The 20,791-nt window shown below is 33.4% G+C and overlaps 2 protein-coding genes across 6 annotated transcripts; one reads left to right on the forward strand and one right to left on the reverse strand.

Annotated features, from left to right (window-relative positions):
• Positions 1-904: 904 nt before the first annotated feature.
• On the reverse strand, positions 905-6,934 carry LOC114414819 (glycine dehydrogenase (decarboxylating), mitochondrial-like). Of its 2 annotated transcripts, XM_028379249.1 has the most exons (15): positions 5,443-6,932; positions 4,521-4,766; positions 4,363-4,440; positions 4,174-4,274; positions 3,900-4,095; positions 3,679-3,804; positions 3,304-3,489; positions 3,051-3,164; positions 2,718-2,870; positions 2,289-2,477; positions 2,136-2,213; positions 1,924-2,049; positions 1,735-1,833; positions 1,444-1,561; positions 905-1,197 (listed from the first exon to the last, which is right to left on the reverse strand). In XM_028379249.1, the coding sequence occupies exons 1-15, from the start codon at positions 6,607-6,609 to the stop codon at positions 1,103-1,105; spliced, it is 3,072 nt and encodes a 1,023-aa protein (XP_028235050.1). In that variant the 5' UTR covers positions 6,610-6,932; the 3' UTR covers positions 905-1,102. The 2 variants fall into 2 exon arrangements, with proteins under 2 accessions (XP_028235050.1, XP_028235051.1); XM_028379250.1 differs by lacking the exons at positions 905-1,197; positions 1,444-1,561; positions 1,735-1,833 and having other exon boundaries at positions 1,924-2,064; positions 5,443-6,934.
• Positions 6,935-15,813: 8,879 nt separating this feature from the next.
• LOC114414820 lies at positions 15,814-19,789 on the forward strand. 4 transcript variants are annotated; one of them, XM_028379253.1, is made up of 7 exons: positions 15,814-16,191; positions 16,266-16,374; positions 16,455-16,575; positions 16,792-16,913; positions 17,030-17,151; positions 18,657-18,816; positions 19,564-19,789. In XM_028379253.1, the coding sequence occupies exons 1-7, from the start codon at positions 16,020-16,022 to the stop codon at positions 19,571-19,573; spliced, it is 816 nt and encodes a 271-aa protein (XP_028235054.1). In that variant the 5' UTR covers positions 15,814-16,019; the 3' UTR covers positions 19,574-19,789. The 4 variants fall into 4 exon arrangements, with proteins under 4 accessions (XP_028235054.1, XP_028235055.1, XP_028235052.1 ...); XM_028379251.1 differs by having other exon boundaries at positions 15,815-16,191; positions 18,996-19,789; XM_028379252.1 differs by having other exon boundaries at positions 15,817-16,191; positions 16,275-16,374; positions 18,996-19,789.
• Positions 19,790-20,791: the final 1,002 nt, after the last annotated feature.

Here is a 20,791-nt window from a genome sequence, read left to right on the forward strand (position 1 = left end):
AATTTTTTTTTTGTATTCACAAAATAAAAGAGTCTTCAAACATGAATATAATAGAAATGAATCCAAAAAACATGAATAGAATAGTTAGAAGAATGAAATATTTTTAATAACATGTCCAGTAAATAAATATTGTATTTAATGAATATATGAAAAAAAATAAACTGAGAAAACTATTACTGTATTAAATGTGACTTTGATAATAAAATTAAAAAAACTAAACATATTAGAAAGAAAAAAAAAACTTCTCTTTTAGTTAATAAATTAAAAATTGATTAATTTTTCTTTATTTTTGCTTTATATAAAGCAGGAAATAAAAGTTTAGAATCTATTGAATTCCTATCTTAAAACAGTTTGAAGTACTAATTGAAAAATATATAAGTTCAGGGATTTAATTGGAAAAAAATTCAAGAATTTGCATATTGATTTAACCTTGAAAAAAAAATAGAGTATGTAAAATACAAAAGGAAACATTTAATATTTTGTTAAAATTAAAAACATTTAAAGAAGATATATTAAGAGTTCAATGCTGATAATAATTTTACATTATCATTTAATTATAAATCATCTTTAATATGACTTTTAAAATAATTTAAGAATCCGCATATTAATTTAACCTTGAAAAAAACTAGAATATGTAAAATAAAAAGGAAACATTTAATATTTTGTTAAAATGAAAAACGTTTAAAGAAGATATGTTAAGAGTTTAACGCTGATATACTATCATTTAATTATAAATCACTGTTGATATGATTTTTAAAATAATTTTTTAATTGAATAACATTATAAAATTATTTTATATTGTAGGTGTATAACTTAGTTTTTTTTTCTATATTAAATGTTCTTTAATTAATATTTCTATCATCCATAAAATAATTATAAAATCCAAAAGCAGGAGTATACCGCATTGGACACAAGTCACAACCGTTTATTTCTTTTTTGGATACCTTTCTTTATTGTGTTTGGGTATGGTTCTATGGTTGAATGAAACTTACATTATCATCATTATGATATGATGAAGCAAAGGTCGAGCAGCAACGCCTGAATGATAGGAAGAGTTTATGTACAATTTAAAAATGAAAATAACTTGTCAATGGAAGAAACATTAGGCCGTTGCAGCAGCTTGTTCTTCAACAGCCTGTGATGTTGGGAGAAGTGTGCAAACGAGGTTGCGATCACCGTACACATTATCAATACGTCCTAATACACCCAGCAACATTTTACACTTATTAGTCTAATTAATTGTCAAACACAATAAGTGAAAATTAGAATGAGTACTATTAATATGCCACAGTTTAATGGCATTTAGAATCAATCCGTATCCCCACAAAGAAGGTGAAAATTTTAAGAATTAAATTAAAGTAAAAAATTTCACACCATCTTTAGAGAATAGCCTTACAGTAGAGGATAATGTGGTAGGTTAATTATGAAAGAATCATGTCATACCTGTGGAAGGCCAGAACTTAGAAACACGGAGCCAGGAAGCTGGGAAGGCTGCATATTCTCGAGAGTATGGTTTTGTCCATGCATCTCCCATGAGCACTGGTGGTGGATGAGGAGCACACTGCATAATATTTTAGATAATCACTCAAACTAGATCGAAATTGTAAATAAAAATATGAATTCAGCGGTATAAGTATAACAAAGCTCAACAATAAAGTAGTCATCTGTTTCTTATATCATGTTAATGGAGAATAATACCAAAGAGCCAAGAAACTAACTCATAGTCTCACATACCTTTAGAACATTGTTGTTAATGTCAGCCTTTCCTTTCTCAATCTCAGCAATTTCTTGTCGAATGGAAATAAGAGCATCACAAAACCTGTCTAACTCGGACTGCAATGATTTTTAGTTGAATTAAAGAAAATTTTACATGATAGAAAGTACAAAGAAAAGAGGTCACTCGTTTCTGGATTGTAATCATACCTTGCTTTCACTTTCAGTTGGTTCAATCATGAGTGTGCCGGGCACAGGAAATGACATTGTCGGACTATGGAAGCCATAGTCCATAAGACGCTTTGCAACATCTTCAGGCTCTATCCCAGCAGTATTCTACCATTGAAATAGCTTACAATTGAGCAGAATATGAATAATCCTGATTGGTTGAAAAAACAACCACAATGATCAATTGAACCTACCTTAAAGCCTCTTAAGTCAACAATGAACTCATGAGCAACTGTTCCATTGACCCCACGGAAAAGAACAGGGTAATGATTCTGTAAAACTTAGAAGTATAAGTAAAGTTGCAAGTTAAAGAAACACAAGCAATCAATCTATGACATTGCACAAACCTCCAATCGTTTTGCCATATAGTTTGCATTCAAAATGGCTGTTTTTGATGCTTCGGTGAGTCCTTTAGAACCCATCATGGCTATGTAAGAGTATGAGATAGGCAATATCAGTGCTGAGCCCCATGGTGCAGCAGAAATGGTACCAAGTGGTTGTGACTTGCCGGGGGCAGGAATGCCACCAGTGGAAACCTTCAAATATGGTAACAGATAATTAATTATGAAGGAAACAAAGATATTATTATACAAGAACACTACTGTTACTGCTAGGGATCTCGAGCATATGTGTGAGGTGGAAAGAAAACAATGTCATCCAGTTTCAAGGATGTTACAGATAAATTTTTCAGTGAGAAAAATGTTAGTTCTAATTAGTGTGCAACTAAAAAATGTATGCATGTCATAGATAATGTGACTCATAACAAAAATTATTACCACTGGATGTGATGGTAAAAATGGTGCCAAGTGTTTCTTTACTCCAATAGGACCCATGCCAGGGCCACCTCCTCCATGAGGGATGCAAAATGTCTTATGGAGATTCAGATGGCAAACATCTGCTCCAATCCAACCTGGGCTTGTAAGTCCCACCTGTAAATATTAACCTCATTTGAAAATTAGGCACAAAATATTAAATTGCAGACCAAAATGATATACTATGATACAGAACAGCAACAACAAAACAGCAGTTTGTATAGTTCCTAGTTTTGCATGGCAATATGATTGAAGATTTACATAGGATGTAAAGATGAGCATTCATAAGAAACAAACCTGTGCATTCATGTTAGCACCATCCATATATACTTGACCTCCGTTATCATGAATAACCTTGCATATCTCATCAATACCTTCTTCATAAACACCATGGGTTGAAGGATATGTTACCTATAATTTAAATCAAAACCACCAAAAATGAATATTTAAAAAAAAAATGGCCAAGTCGGAAACACCCCTTTCCTCCAAATTCCAGGTTATCCAAATAATGCAAGTAAAATTCGAATATAGGAAGCAACGCAAGTTGTACCATAAGAGCAGCTAGGTTGTCCTTATGTGTTTCAGCAGCCTTCCTCAACTCTTCAATATTGATGTTTCCCTTGGCATCAGTTCCAACAGATACAATTTTCATTGCACACATAGCAGCACTGGCAGGATTTGTACCATGTGCTGAGACGGGTATAATGCAGACATTGCGATGGTGGTCTCCTCTTGCCTATAGTGTGTCCAATTGCCAAAAGAAGAAAGTATCACAAAAATTTCAAGTATATATTACCAAAAGCAGTAATGTAGGGGAAAGCATTGCATGCAGCAAGAGGGAAACACACAAAACACAGAATTGAGATAATCTGTTACTGGTTGAACAGCAAAATAGAAATCATAATAATGACTGAAGTCACCATACCAAATGATATGCACGAATAACCATCAGTCCAGCATATTCTCCAGCAGCACCAGCATTAGGTTGCAAAGAGAAGGAGTCAAACCCGGTGATTGTACACAACAGTTTACCCAAATTTTCAAACATTTCCTGGTACCAGATTTGCTTGTTTAGACACCAAAAAACATTTATCCCATATTTTCCTGTATAAAAAGAACTTTAATTTTATTCAGCCTTGTACATACCTGATAACCTTGAGCCTGTTCAATTGGTGCAAAAGGGTGAATGTTAGCAAAGCTAGGCCATGTCACAGGCATCATTTCAGTTGTAGCATTCAGCTTCATTGTACAAGATCCCAGCGGGATCATACTGTGGCACAATGAAAGATCTTTTGATTGAAGCCTATGAATGTACCTGAGAACCTCATGCTCAGTGTGGTACCTATTTAAGAGCAAATGGAATTCACGTAAGCTTCCACGGTATAATCACGTGATTGAACTTATGAGCAAAGGGATATACGTGTTAAAGATAGGGTGTGTCAGATAAGGACTGTTTCTAGTAAGTCCAGAAGGAACTGCAGTCTGAACTTCTGGGGCAAGAGATGCAGCTGTGAAGGAGACCTGCATACGAATTAATTGATGTTTTAGATGGCCTTGAGATAATGAGCAATGACATAATTGACAGCATGGTACATGTAACAAGTCTTACAGGCTTGCCATCAGAAAAAACTTTGAAAAGATTATCAACATCCTCCAAGGTGGTTGTTTCATCGAAGGCAACAGTGATCTGAAAAACAACCAAGCTCCATAAACCAAAGAAATGAGAACAAACTCAGTTGATTTGATGCAACAAAAAGCAACACTCACAGTGTTCCCATCAACAACCCGCAAATTGATTTCATTCTTGCGAGCAGCATCAGCAATTGCATGGGCATTGGCAGTCTTAATTTTCACAGTGTCAAAGAATGGATGGTCCTGAACTTCCACGGTTCCAAGTTTTTTTAATCCCTGAGCAAACACCCCGGCAAGACCATGAACCCGTTGGGCAATGGTTTTAAGTCCTTCGGGTCCATGATATACAGCATACATAGCAGCCATGTTTGCAAGCAGTGCCTGATCAGAAACAACAATGATCAAACAAAACCAACCAACTCAAACAAGACCAAAACATGGTTCCCGGAATGACCTAACACAAGGACAAGTCCATTCCCAACAGACTAGTCAAACAAAAACGAATTGAAACAATATAGAAAGTGAAAATTTAGAAATGAAAAATCTTTTAGCAGTTTTTTTGCACGCCACAAGTCACCCCAATGATAAAATAAAACCAAGTTATTATAAACATACACACACTTTCTCTTCTATGTTTCCACTCCATTTTGTTCCCGTTACTTTTTTCCTTTCCTATCACATTACTTGTTACATCTAGCATTTTTTCTTTGTTTTTTTTCCCCTTTTTTGTGTCTCTTTTTACCACCAAAATCCATCCCAAAATGGGATGGAGGTTGAGTATTGTCTTATCTCATTTTCATCTCATCTCTCTCTTTCTTTCTTTCCTGCTATGTTATTAAATTTGTCACTTTTTCTCTTTACATTTTATTTATTTTTTCTTTCTGGTTATATCAGTTATCATATCTGTCACTTTATATTTTTAAATCTTCTTTTTCGTGCTTTCCCCCCCCCCCCTGCCATTACACCCCAAAAAGGGGCATTGGTTTATAATTTTCCAAACTAAAATTTGATTAGACCAAATCAATCAGGATGAGGAATCAGGGTGTTATTATGTTACCTGAGCAGTGCAAATGTTGCTGGTGGCCTTGTCCCTCCGGATATGTTGCTCCCTAGTTTGCATTGCCATTCTCAAAGCTGGCTTTCCACCAGAATCAACACTTACCCCAATGATCCTCCCAGGCATCATCCTCTTATACTCTTGTGACGTGGCGAGGAACGCGGCGTGTGGACCCCCATACCCCATGGGAACCCCAAACCTCTGAGCAGACCCAACAACAATATCCACCCCCATTTCCCCTGGAGGCTTCAGCACAGTCAGAGCCAACAAATCCGTCGCCATAACAACCTTGACTCCATACGCATGAGCCTCCTTCACAAACTCCCCGTAGTCCAAAACCTCACCCTCAGTCCCCGGATACTGAACAAGCACCCCACAAACATCACCGGATTTATAATCCACATCCTTAACATCCACGGTAACAACCTTAATACCAAAACCAGCAGCTCTGGTGACGCAAACATCAACGGTTTGAGGGTGACAATTATTGGCAATGATAAAAGTCTTTCTTTTTCCCTTGTGAATGTTGTTACACATGGACATTGCTTCAGCGGCCGCAGTTCCTTCGTCGAGTAACGAAGCGTTGGACATTGGAAGAGCGGAGAGATCTGAGATCACGGTTTGGAAATTCATGAGGGACTCGAGACGGCCCTGAGATATCTCGGCCTGGTAAGGAGTATACTGAGTGTACCACGCGGGGTTCTCCATGATGTTGCGAAGGATCACGGGCGGCACGTGCGTGTTGTAGTATCCCATCCCGATGTACGACTTGAAGCACTTGTTCTTCGACGCTAGGCTGTTCATGTGCGACATCATTTCGGACTCCGTTAGCCCCTCGTTGAAGACGCTGAACGACATGTCGCTCAGACGGATTGATTTGGGGACGGTGGCGTCGATGAGGGAGTCGAGGGTGTCGAAGCCGCATGTCTGGGCCATCTTGGTTTGTTCCTCGGAGGTGGCGGAGTTGTGGCGCCGAGGGAATGAATCGCTCGGCTTGAGTGCTGCCAGGGAAATGGATCGAGATGGGACATAGTGTGAGAGTTTTCTGTTGCTTCCTAAGATCGAGTTCTCTGGTTTGGGTCTTAAAAGGGAATGGGAATTATCCCCCGCCGTAGAAATTAGCCTCTTCAGAATCGCCCTGTTTGCTAGCCTCCGTGCACGTTCCATGAATGCGAACGTGGAAAAATCAAGAGTGTAAATAAATATTTAAGGTATTGAGATCTGGTGGTTGGTGAGTATGAATGAAAAGAATGTGATGTGACAGTGTCACTGTCTAGAAAGAAAACATTGCCATGGATCCAAATGAGTGGTTTGGTTTGGTGCGAGATTAGTAAGTTGATTAAATAAGGGACTTTGATCAGTGAATTGTGGGTGAGACTGAAAGGGCATGGTACAAGAAAAAAAACATGGGAACCATCGCAGTCGGATTAGGAGATCTTGATTCTTGGTTCAGACTTCAGACAGTATTTACGTTATGTCAAATCCGGTGAATATGGACAATCCTGACAGTCCGATTATACATTCACCCCAAATTTATTTTCATTCATTTCTATTTTAGTGTTCTTATCATTTCAAATTCATAAATTTAATTTTATATTTTTAAATTCAGATATTTAATTTTTTTTATTTTTTAAAATAAGTAACAAATATAAAACATCTTATTAAAAATTAAACTCATGACTTTTTATTTATCCACAGAACAATAAAAAATATGAAAACATTTATTTTATTTAGTTAATTTTAAATTATCAAAATTTATAAATTAATAATTTATAGTTGATTGGTAGTGCATATCATTTTTCTCTATTATTAAATTATCAGTGGGAAATCCATGGAAGAAATATTGTTCTCAGCGGTAAACAAGGCCACAAGATAAATCCATTAGAAGCAGCGCCGCCTCAGCTACTTCATCCATTGAAAACACTTGCTTCAAAGCCGAGTATCCCTCAAAATTATAACAAAATCCTTCAAATCAATCTTCACTTTCTCCTACTGAGATGTTCCTGCAGCAGTACTAGTACTAGTGTTTGCCTTGCACTTATTCCTGAATCGTGCAAAATGGTTTGCACGAGACTTCTTTTCCTTGTTATGCACTCTGGTCTTTGGAGAAGATGAATTCACGGAAGGAGCAAAACCATTTGCAGCTTCTGCCATTGCCCTTCTTGCCTTCCTCTGTCGAATGTCGCAGGCATTGCAAAGTTACTGCATCACCAAGATGTTGCTAGCTTGTTATTTAATTTTATTTAATAACTAGCTATATATTAAGTAGAACCACAAACACAAAGTATCCAATGTAAAAAATGTGACAAGCAACAAAATATAGTTATCTAGTGCTAATTAGATAAATGAAGGGAAAAGAAATTACTTAGGACAACTCTTTTATGCACGGTCTTAAATTAAATAATAAAATAACGGTAGCAAAATAAATTTAATTAACAAGAATAATGCATTATAATATACAATATAATAAGTATAAGAAAAAATTAAATCAAGAAAAAGAATTAAATAATTTGATTGAAGCGCATAAATGTTATTCTTAAAGAAAAAATACCTTTATTGTATGAGTAAGAAATTCTAATTGGGCTCCTGAAGAAAGAGATGAGGTGTGTTTTGTAAAGATGAGAAAAGAGATATATATAGAGATAGAATCCTTATAAAATATGACCATTAAAAATAAATATGATCGTTGCATAATAATTTAGAGGTATTAAAACAAACTTAATAAAGTGTTAAAATCTTAAGAAAATCTAAAATAAATATGTTAAAATAAAAGTAATATATTTATAAATTTTAAATTATGAGAGTGAATGAAATCTAGTTTAATTTCTATATGTGGATTTTTTATTGATTTATTATATCATTATATGTGAATTTTATTACATAATTATATTTAAAATTTATTACTTGAGCACTCTGAATATTGTTTATAGTAAGGGTACGGTATGATTTTAATTTGCTCTTGCTTGACAATAAATTTTGTTATAATCACTTATTTAAACTTGAATTTGATCGGATTAAGACATGAAATATTTAAGAAAAAATTGAGTTAACTCGATTTGTGAATTTAATATATTAATATTTATATTATGTATAGTTAAATAATAAAATTAAAGAAATGTATATAAATTTAGATATATTTTTAGGATATATTTCGAGATAAATAATATTAATATTAATATAATATCATAACATATAAAACATTATTTATCAAATAAAAAATTGTATTATTAATATATAACTACTTTAAAAAATTATACATTTTAAAAGAATATTGAACTTCCGGACTGGATAGGATAAACCCGAAATACAACCTGAATATGTTCTCAAAATAAATCTAGTTTAATTTCTAAACTTTGTCAAAATTAACTTCGACTTAGGACATATTGATGACTGGGGTTATAAGATTTGTTTAGTAATGAAAAAAGAATGGAGGAGAGATATTTTGTGACATGGATTTAATTTTTCTCATTAATAAAAATTAATCATTAATATTTGACCGATAAAAAAAACATAAAAAATATGTGCTAAGTCACATATACCTCTATGTTTAGTGATCTTCTGACGTGAACTTATTGTGAAAGTATGTATTCGATAGTTGAATCTTGATTTATACGTTCAGTTTAGTTAAAATTAATAATGCATTGGCAAATATAATTTTTTTATATCTAACTATCTAGACAAATATATATGATAGATTATGAATTTTTATAATAAGTATTTAAAATAATTTTTAATTGATTAATTATGTAAAAGTATATACACACAGTATATCAAAGTGAAACTCATGTATCCCAAATTTATCTCGGAGAGCTTTTTGCCTCCTGTATTCAAACTCTAATGGCAGGAACAGTTGTTACCAAAACTTGCCATTATAATTAATCGTGCCTCTGCCCTCTAGTAGTGTGCTAGCTGTGAAAAATTTATGAAATTTGTTCAGTTTTGAGTAATGTGGTGAGGATTTTGCAGATCTGAAGAGATATCCATGAAATTAGCCGTAACTTCTTAGTGTTGCCAAAGAAAAAATCAAGTAGGCAGTCTCAGTGGCAGAGACAGCCTCTCAGTCCCCACACCCTTTTGCCATATAGACACATTGTTTTTTCTTCCACGTCTTGTGGCTAGGTCTCAAAGAATAAAAGGGAACAACAAAAGTGCATAAACAACAGTCATACAACCGATCTAATAAATCTTTTCTATCTTTACTTTTGGCGCCACTCATTAGGGGGTTGATAATGTCGTTCACGGTTCACCAGATAATTAAATCTGGGCTAATCTACAGACATAACTTTGAAGATCAAGAAGCTGGAAGCTAGCTACGTATGAATTAATCACTCCCATGTCTTGAAGCCAAAAAGATTAGATAACTGTTACTACTGATGGTGAGGCCTAACTTTGTCTCAACGTAAGTGTGTCCTAATGCAAGTGGTACCATTGAATTTAGAGGGGGCGATGGAGTCATGGACCATGGTTAGTGTTACGCACGTATTCGGCTAAATGACACTGCAATCTGTGGCCGAATTCATCCTCCCTATTCTGCTGTTCTGACACAGATCCAGCTACTTGTCTTTAAGCTACCACTGTTCCAAGCGGAAAACTTTACATTGGAGGGATTTTCTTACAGCAAATGACGTTAAAGCTACAATGTACTCTGCAGGGGTGTGAAAAAAACATATTCTAAATTAATTTTTTTCTTTTCGAATTAGTTCAAGAAAAAAATATATGATTTTATAAAATAAATTCGATTAATGTAATTATCAGTTCAATTAATTGAATTGATTTTCACTTTATTTTAATTGCCTTTACCTTTGCCTCTGCCATTTGATAGTTCCTTGCCCTTGTGATTGCTTCCATCTAATGTTTCTTCCTGTAATGGTTGAATTCAGAAGCACCTCAGGCCCTCCAAGAATAGTACCATTCAATTGCCTCTCTTGTTGAAGAACAAGACAAAAAACATGGTCAATAGAAGGCAATGGCTCCATTAACAAGATTTGTGTCTTAGCAATGTTATATGAATCTCCAAGACTTTTAAGGAAACATATAACATGCTCTGCATCCTTATACTTCTTCACAAGTTTCAACATATCACAAACTGCACTTGTTTGTACAGGAACAATCCAAATCAGGTCGCAAAGTGTCTAAACCATGCCAAAGAATTTGTAATGAATGGGATAGTTAGACATAACTATTTCACATTGTTTAATTGAATGAATTCCTTGCAACAGATATGAAAGTCTAAAGTGATATCCCTTAAGAAAATCTATCTCTAAGATTATCCAACAAATCGGTAACATTTTTTATATGTACAATATTGAGTAATTGGAGGAGCAAGGGTTCAAGAAATCCAATACAGAACCATTACATTACATTTTTTTCATGCTTCAAACAATTCATCATTTTCATCAGGCATTTAAAGAGGACCAGTGATAAACTTAAAATTTGTTCTTGTCATAAAGAGCTCGCCTCATAGTTTTGCTCCAAGAGCGATAACTTGTGCCATTCATTGGGGTTGTCTGCATTACCACAGCAACAGAAACATGGATGCTGTGTTTGCAATTTTGGTTATTGTGCAGGTGCTAATAGAGCTACAAATATGCTACTGTAAAATTAGAGTAAACCACCATTAAAGCTAAAGAAAAGATAAAAAAAAAAAACTGTACATTGATCGATATTCTTAATTGATAATGAAAGGATAGGGGAAGTACAATTTTATAACCTAATTACTCCTATTGACGATCCTACAAGTGTCACTATCTTAACTTGGGGAATTAGAAATAAAAAATAAATGATATAATAGATAATATTATAATATTCTAATATTTTAACTCTGTCTAATATAGGATAAATTTGTTTAAAGTTAAAAAAATAATTTTAAAATAAACATTTTTCTAAAAAACACATAGAATTTGTTTCATAAAATAAGTAAATAATAATTATTTTTGAAATAAAAATAGTTTAGTCAAACATACTAAAAAAATACTTATTTTATTAAAATAAATATTTATTTCAACAAATAAATTTAAACAAATTGACCCATAATCATTAAATTATTTTATTTTAAGCTCAAAATAAAATAGTTGAAAGATTACATTAGATCACCATTACAAATACTATTTTTATTTTTAGGAGGTAAAAACAGCAGAACATCAGTTAGCTGCAATGTTAAGAAAATTTCTTAAAAATTATAAAGTGGTATTTGGTCTTTAACTTGAGTAGTTATATTTGAACATTTCAAATTTATAAATACCCCAGTAATATTGTTTATTTTTCTTTTCTTTTTACGTCATATCATTAATCTTATTAATTATTTATATTTTCTCTTTTCATATTTCTTTCAAGATATAGACACATCACAATATGTTCAAGAATAATTTTCTGTTTAATTTTATTCAATTTTATAACTCAGTTCTTGTATAAAAATAAGATTTGGTAGCTTAGTTCTAAATGCCCCTAGAATAAAAAATCGATGCCCCAAGGAGTAGGACTAATGCCTTCTAATTCTGGAAGGTCCGTCCTTTTAGAACAGACTTGGAGTATCGGTCCCAATGGGTTCAGTCCTTTTTAGGAGACATGGATTCTAAAAGACATTAGTCCTAGAAGATATTAGATATTGGATTTATGACTAAGCTATGAAATCTTATTTTATAGAACTTAAGTTACAAAACTTGGTAAAAGTTACTTCTAATATCCGCTATTCAATCTCATCGGTTTTTTGTTTTTTTTGTTTTTTACTGATATATTCAATAGTTAAGAATAATGTGATTCATCAATCATCAGTAGAGCATTTAGACGTCAGAAATTACAAGTGAAGGCACGGTTGAGTGGTTGACATAGGATTTTCTAAGAAGATAAGTAAATTATAAAAGATACAAGTATATATTATTAATAATTCTTGAACACTGTAAGCAAAGCGGTGAGACACGTGTATCATTTTTTTATGTAGGATTATAAATGGTGAGACTAGCTTACGTGTAGGCACATCGGATCAAATGAATTGACAAGCACAAGTCATAAATGGTTCATTTATGAAACTTAGTATTTTTTGGTGCCATTCTGATTCCTCCATTAATTACTCTCACCTACGCTCAGTGAAGTGAATGCAGCGTGCGTGCCCATGGAGACGATAAATAGCTTATAGGTATCATTATATTTTTTTATTTTTTATTGTCACATGAATTATAGATTGAGATTATAAATAACGGTCATAATTTTAAATTATAAAATGATTTTTTTTATGAAGATACAAAAAATAACTTATCAATTATGTTAAGTAAAATATTTTAACTAATTTTTTTTATCAGTTAAAAATTTTGTTTAACTGTTTATCAAGTAATTTTTTTTATTAATTAAAGTATCGTTTTTTAAATATTATCTTTTAACTTTTAATTTTTTATATTTTTTTTTTACTTTTATCATCAATATATTTATTATTTTTTTATTATATTTTTTAAATATATTATAATTTTATTATTTTTTATCATTATGCTTTTTAACTTTTTTTAACCGTTAATTTTATTTAACTCTTATAATTTAATAAATTAATTTTTCAACTTCTAACTAATTTTATCTAACAATACTCCTAGCTAAGACTATTAACAAATGTTTTCTGTTAAAAAATTTAAAATGTAGTATTTTTCATCGATTAATTCCTTAATCAAACATCCTACCAAAAGTCCATATAAAAATCAGAGAAAAAAATACTCCCTAATTGCGTGTACTGGCCTTTTTTCATATCATAAAAGTTGCAGCCATGATTGTCCAACATATTTCGATTATTTTCCATATAACTATGCTGTTGAACATTTTCAATTATAAATTTATAAATTATAATTGACTTTTAAGTCACGCGCACATGCAGAATTTCTTTTCATTTGAGAACTAAACGGTTGAGTCTTGATGAGCCTTCGGAATTTCGTTGCCCAGAAACATCTGAGGAAAGAAGCAACATACTGTTTCGAAGACTGAAATATAGCCATGTCAAAACTTCATAATTTTTAAGGAGACTTGAGCGTCATAGTAACATTAAGTAATTAACAACGACGAGACAATATAGTGATATTAATATTTTGAAATTAGATGGGCTCATCAGCAGTCCTTATTGTTCAGCTGCTTGACTGAAAAATAAAAAATAAGATTAAGAAACTAATTTAAGGAGATTGTAAAAGGAAGTCATATATGTTACTAAATATTTGTTTTATAATTTAAAATTTATAAAAATATATTAGTTATATTAATTCTGTTTTGTTAAAATAAAATATTTGTTTTAAAATCTATTAAGTAAAATTAGAATTCCTATCTTTTAAGATTTTTGTTTTTAATGGGTCAATGGAGTTTATTACAGGTTTGTTCTGGCATGCACCGCTGTTAGTTTCCAAGATCATATAGTTTTATTGTAAGATTTTTTTATTGTTGCACAAAGTAGATCTATGTCTATATATCTCTCTCCTCTTCTAACAAACAAATAGACAAAGATTTTGTTTTTTTTTTTCCTCTAAACTTTTTTATTTCCCTTCCTTATAAAAATTATATTTGTAAGAGTAAGAGTATTGGTGTAAGCGCAATCAGACATATTTTACCCGTGAATATTTTTTTTTCTAGAAATAACGTTTACGCGTTTTAATCTAATTAAAAATTTATCTCTTAAATTATTTTTCTTTATACTGATTATATATTATATTGTATTATCGATTCATGTTATTCTTAAATTACTTTGGTCAATATTATTTTGTTATTTAGTTTAAAACTTTGCATTTTCTTGTTACAATAAATATATATATATATATATATATTCATTAGAGGTAAAGAAGGAAGGATAATTAACATAATATTGGAGCAGGTAGATGTACCAGCTAGGATATGATCTCATTTTTGTTGTTAAAATCAAAAGCAAAAGCAGTGACTAGTGTGGAGGACCTGACCCCAACGAAGCACCCTTGCAAGCCAGTCATCCTCGTCGAAATGCCCTTCATCTGTCTTGTCTTCACCGATAACAACTTGAAGCCCCACAGAGTCATTTTGCACCTGCACCGCATTTGACGGCGTTGGTGGGGATGCGATGATCTCTTTGTAAAGCTCTTGCATGAACTTTTCTACCGTTTCTTCTTTGAAACAGAATTGTCCGGCATCATTCTCCGTCTCGGTCAGAATCTCGTCCAGCTTTCTGGTGAGAGCTTCGGTGGAGGAAGCATTCTCTTCCATATCAAAGCCATTTTCTCTCTCTAAGTCAGAGGCAACTACAACAACCGTGACTGAACAGTACTCTTGGTACTAAATGATAAAGAGCAACTGTGCGATGCCACGCTGGTAATGTGGTAGGCGTGGAACCATGACCAAACCATCACCCCTTCGCACATGGAGACAATGTTTCCCTACCGCGGCTGTCTATCGCCCCACCTGGCAATGATTTGCGATTCCCATCTTTTAATCATCAGATGCAAAATTTGGAGATGCCATCATACCTTTTACAAATTACTTTAACAAACATCATATAGTGTTAATACTTTCTTTATGTGTGATCAACTCTCAGATCTATATTTTAGGTTATAAATCTTTCTTTTAGATTTTTTCATATGCTTTTCCTAAATAAACTTTGGTAGCAACTTTCGCTCTTCATTCTATTCATATTCCAATTCGTCATTTTTGTCATGATCCTAGTTGTGGCACCCATCAAACCTAAGACTTGAGCTCTAAGGTTGCAACCCTGTGGTTTTGAGCTTTGCACGTGATCAAATTGTTGCCACCGATGGAGATCGCGACCCATTAGCAACAGAGTTTGATATCCGAATCACACCTTGCTTCCAAGTTGTAAAACATAATTAGTCGTGGAAATCATCACCTAATTATAGTTGAAAATGATATTCCACAAAAACAATTTCATAATAGAAATAAGTAATCTAAAAATCTATTCTAGAACACCTATTTTGAAATATAATAATTGTCGTATTCTGCAATAGGGATACACTACTTCCGAAATGTCCATTTTGTAATAAAGGGAGGGAACATGAGAATTTTAAAACATTTTTGGTGCAGGAAGCAAAAATAGGGTGCAGGAAGCAATTGCCTACGAGGCAGAGTTACACCTTCCATAGTTTGGGCTTATTCGGTTCAGTAAACGGGCTCTAACGAAGAACCCGTAGTTCATGTTTATACGTTACGTTGAGGTGCATGGGAAAGTGTGAGAACGGATAAAACAAACACACTACGGCTTATACGTTATACAGTGACAGCCAAATTAGAAATGCTGTAATACTTGATTTCATAGCCACGTGGGACCTACCTAAATGAAATGAAATGAATCAAAACGAGCATGAGCATTCTTTTTTATTAATTTGCATTCGCATGAGCATTCTTTTTTATTAATTTGCAAAGGAACTAGCAAGTCAAATCAAAATCACAACCGAACTCAAACCCAAAACCCAAACAAACGACAAATTTCCTTTTCGCAGAGGGACACTGTTCTGTTCGGTGTCCAGACAGAAAGAGGCACCTTTTCCAAACCTCCAAAAAACCAACCAAGGGTTTTCAACAAAACCTTTTACAACGTTACAAAAAAATAAAAGTGAGAAAGAGGAAAAGGAAAAAAAATGATGGGTTTAGGTTGGGTGGCGAAGCCGAATAATCGACAATGCAGAAGGTGGACGACAAGTCGCATATGGGGAGCAACGTTTCTTTGTTGCATGTGCTTAATCTTCTTCACTCCCAGAATCCCTCGCTCTCCCAAGCACCACCAATTCGTTGACATGCGCAATCTTCTCGGTAACCACCCACATTGCTTACAAGATCATAAGTTTTTGTGTGAATTTCGTTTTGATGTTTTCTGATGATTTTAGATTCTCCAGGAGTACCCAACACGTTGAATGTGATGACAAATTTCCCGTTTTTAGTTGTGGGTGTTCTGGGCCTTGTGCTTGCCCTGGAAGGAGGTGTCTTCAACATAAGGTTTCGGTTCTTGTGTAAAAAAATTTGTTTTTTCCTTTTCATCAACCGTTAACTGGCATTGTTGTGTTGTGTTGTTGCAGTTCCCAAGGAGAGGTTTGGACATGGGCACTGTTCTATGCTGGAATAGCAGGTGTGGCTTTTGGCTCTGCTTATTACCATTTGAAGCCCGATGACCATCGTGTGTTGTGGGACACTTTACCGGTCAGTTTGTATTCTGTGATTCTTTTCCTTTACCATACTCCAATTGCTTTATTGTTTTCAAAATGGATGATACCGTGACACTTTACCGGCTTTCTGATTCTATTAACTCATCTCAATACTCAAAATACTCTTCTTGCAAGTTGTAATCAAGTGGGATCACTCCTTATTCTGTCTCTCTTTTTCCGTTGTTAAGCTCACTGGTTTTGTCACTGGCAGATGATGGTGGCCTTCTCCTCACTTTTGTCTAGCTTGGTTGTTGAGAGATTGGGCCAGAGGATTGGACTGTGTTGTATGTTTGCACTCAATCTTGCTGCCTTTCTATGTGTAGTTTATGAACGGTTAGTTTTTTATTTTTTCAACTCATGCTTATTCTGCCTTGGAATTCCCATGCATCAAGTGAAGGTGCTGAAGTAGCCAAATTTTATGCTGAATTCTGTCTGCTAGTTGGTTGCAGAATTTATAATGATATTCGGTTCTGCATGATGTTCCAGTTGACTCTGCCTCTAGCTATTCCAGTAATAGCAGTCTTGTACCGCTCCAAATATACTCACTCAAGATATTGGTTTATTTCTACAGGTAAGCCCTGAATTTTGTAATTTTTTTTTATTTTGCTGAACAAAGTTTCTATGTGATTGCTTGTTCCTGCTTTTGAGCTGAAAAATTATTTGTTTGTGTAAATTTTAAATGTTTAATGAATAAGAGTTTATTGTGTCAGTGTATCATTAAGGGAGAGTGCCTAGGATATATTTGTTCACTAGAAAACTAAAACTTTGCTTAGTATTTATCTTTTTATGATGATATCTGTTTTGGGACCTACTGTCATTGCTCTAACGAAGTTAGTAATAGGGATAGAAGACTGTAATAGAAGAAGTAAACCTTATGCCATTGACAGCTTTTGAGATACATTATCTGTTTACTGAGTTTATGTGGATATCTCACAATCTTTTGATTGTTTGATATAAGAAAGAAAGTTGTCAATTTTTCATTCCATTGATAGTTGCATTGGCTATAGTTCTGATGTTTAGTAGTGGATAGTGGATACCTTTAAGGATTTTGTCTTTGAATGGAAACTGTAGGTTTTTAATGATAAACTGGTTAGATTTCTTGTGTACTGTTTCGTTGGGATAAAGGAAGACTGTCTTTTCTTTGATTAAGGTCTTATTTGGATCAACTTTTCCACAAACACTTGGAAGAAATTAAAATAAAATAAAAAGGTAAAATGAATTGAGCTTCTCCCATAAGCTAAAACAACTTATGTACTTAACTTTTATAAGACTCTCTCATCTGACTTTTCCAAAAACTATATGGCGCATAAATTCATTTTGCTTATGAGAGAAGCTCAATTCTTTTTTTCTTCATATTTTCTTCTTCTATAAGTACTTATTGAGAAGATATTACAAACAGAACCTTATCAAAGATTTTAATGTTAAGATATTCTGCTCAATTATGCAAAGAAGAATATAGAAATCTTATCAAAGATGTTGCATGTCATGAGAAGGACGAAGAGTAATGGAGTTGCTTTGACAATTGTGCAGTTTGGAATATAGTTTCCGATCCTGATTTGATGTGTACCTAAAAATGATGTAGGTTTCAGGGCATGCCAACACCATATTGATGCTCTGTCCACTTTTATAGTTTTAAAGGTTTGAGACTTGATTGTACTTTCATTAGTAGACCTTCTTCTCTGGAACAGATAATCATTTATGAAGTGCAACTTCCATGGTTACATATTTTTGGAAGCCACCATTTTCAGTGTATCCATTATACTTTTATCTCTAATTGGAAATGCCGTGCTTTGATTATATTGGACAAAGTTCACCATTATACTTGAGGCATGCATCTTGATGTCTGAAGTTCACCACCTCTTCGATGTCAGCGGTTTTAGTCCTGTGAAAGTTGAAACATTCTTCACTTATAACCCATCACCCCAAAATGTGCTCAGTTCCTGAATCATGCACATTTTTAAGAAAATAAAGCAGATGTTAGCGTATGAATCGAGGATATAAAAGTTAAGAAATGACCATATTCTATTCTATTAATTGTTGTGGATATGCTTTGAAGCCTGAACTCTTTTGGCACAGGGATTTATCTGCTAGCAAAATTTGAAGGTGCTACCGACAGGAAACTGTACCATGTAAATAACTACATTATCAGTGGACATTCTTTGGAACACTTGTGCTTAGCACTGATCCCAATTTTACTCAGCGTAATGCTCATCCACAGGGAACTTAAGTTTCAAAGGTAATGATCAAAAAATATCTTGCTGCTATATTTAGAAATTAGTATGTCAAACTATCCTAGTTATTCTACTTTCGAATTAGTTATAATCTTTGTCTCGTAACTGATGTCCCTTGCTGCTATATTTAGAAATTGGTATATCAAAATATCTTTTTGTTATATGTATATGGGTTTGATGACAGATTAGTTGATCTTAAAGATCGACCATGAAGAGGTAGAGAGAATTGATGATTGTTGAATTGCTCCTGGATTGCTGAGATGTTGGTTGGAGTCATAGATGATTGAAAATGCCTTAGGATTATGTAAACCATGGTCGGCGAACTAGATCAAGTTAAACTTGTCTTCCATAACTGGCAAGTCTAACTAGTTTAGCTGTATAGTGGGGTCAAATTCCTTTATCTTTATTTACAAAGGAATCTCTGTTGACACCAATCTGATTTTGCCTGGTGGGTCGTCATGTGTATGAAAGCTTGTGCATTTCAGATTATATAGGAATATGTATGATTGAGGACCCGAGGAGACGGACAAGAGGTTTCTAACTTGAATTGGTTTTTCTTTGTCGTTCTTCATTGCCCTTGTGAAAATTGTGACAGCATTATTGATTCATTGAGAATTTTGTAACTAGTCTCTGTTGAGTTTGTTTTTTGGGGTGTGAGAATAACTAACATGCAGAAAGCAATCATAGATTCTGTTGTGAACTTGTGAGAGACTTAAGATTGCTCTCTCTGGATTTATTATGGATGAATCCAGGTGGCAATAGAGGATTTGAGATTCACATTAACAAAGGTCAAGGCACGTGTTGGCGCTTTAGATGCTCACCTGGCAAAATATATTATATATGTTCCCTTCACATGCTGTTGCTTTGTCCTTTTTAATAACTTTTAATCTTTTTATGGCTCCTTACATATTCATAATCATGTGGCTTGTACCCATATACTCATAATTATATATTTGTATTACGTTCGGTGATCTTTCGTTTTCTTTTGGCCCCCTCTTCCTACTCCATTATGGTAAGGGAAGATCAAATTCGTTTGTTTGAACTTTTTATGTTTAATTTCTTTTTATATATTTAAGCCATAAAAAAGGTTACTCTTGCGGTTATGTAACTGCTCTGATAGTATTGATACTAATCACTTGATTTGGACTTCTTATTTCTTCTTAAGTGCAATAATCGAACTCCGATCGTTTTTCTATTAACTTATTGTGTGTTGCTAATTAAGTTACACCTATTGGGTATTAGACAACTTCCCTCATCTTGTACATGATTTGATGTGTTTAACAACTTGTTCCTAAAATTAATCTGGAAAGGCAAGTTCAATTGGATAAACTGTAACTCTTTAGCTTCACTAGTTGAATTGAAATTGAAATGGCAAGAAAAGAATTCAAGAAGCAGGTGAAGCAGGATCTGGTCGATGGTTGTAGTACTGTTACGCTCACAATTTAAGGGCAACCAGCTCCTCCAGTTCACGGAAATGGGTTTCCAAGGCTGGCGGCAGATTATAAATTACTAATTAAAAGAATTTTAAGTTTTCTAAAAACCAAAATACATATTAATATATAAATTTAACAACGCTTACTGTATATTTTTCAAAACCTTTTTTGAGTTGTCTAGACAAGCCTGATTGATTTAAGCCCAACCAATTAAACCAACCGCCATTTGGATCCATTTTTAATAGCTACTTATATTTAAGGGGAGAGATTAATACAAGTTTGACAAAATATTTATTCGAAATAAAAAAGAATAACAAATAATTCTAAATCATATTACAACATTTTCTACTAATTATTCTTTTTTTTTTTTTACATATTGAGCACAACCATAATTTCATTGTAGATACATTAAGAAATATTTAATTGATATAATTGAAACTAAAAATATCCTCATTTATTTGTTTGACAAGTTTCTATATTGTAGCTATGTTTGTTTTTCCGTTTAAAGTTATGCTCAATGCCAATCCAACTTTTTTACCTTAGTAAA

The sequence above is a fragment of the Glycine soja genome, chromosome 6, assembly GCF_004193775.1.
Source record: "Glycine soja cultivar W05 chromosome 6, ASM419377v2, whole genome shotgun sequence".
NCBI lineage: Eukaryota > Viridiplantae > Streptophyta > Magnoliopsida > Fabales > Fabaceae > Glycine > Glycine soja.

Bases quoted from the DNA above. Each gene is read 5' to 3' on its own strand.
- LOC114414819 (XM_028379249.1), bottom strand. From the start codon at position 6,609: ATGGAACGTGCACGGAGGCTAGCAAACAGGGCGATTCTGAAGAGGCTA. The intron at 2,871-3,050 runs GTTTGTTTCTTA...TAATATTTACAG, and splicing joins GTGCTAACATGAATGCACAG to GTGGGACTTACAAGCCCAGG. The intron at 1,198-1,443 runs GTATGACATGAT...TGGGTGTATTAG, and splicing joins TAAGTTCTGGCCTTCCACAG to GACGTATTGATAATGTGTAC.
- LOC114414820 (XM_028379251.1), top strand. From the start codon at position 16,020: ATGATGGGTTTAGGTTGGGTGGCGAAGCCGAATAATCGACAATGCAGA. The intron at 16,192-16,265 runs GTAACCACCCAC...TGATGATTTTAG, and splicing joins TGACATGCGCAATCTTCTCG to ATTCTCCAGGAGTACCCAAC. The intron at 18,817-18,995 runs GTAATGATCAAA...GTTTGATGACAG, and splicing joins AGGGAACTTAAGTTTCAAAG to ATTAGTTGATCTTAAAGATC.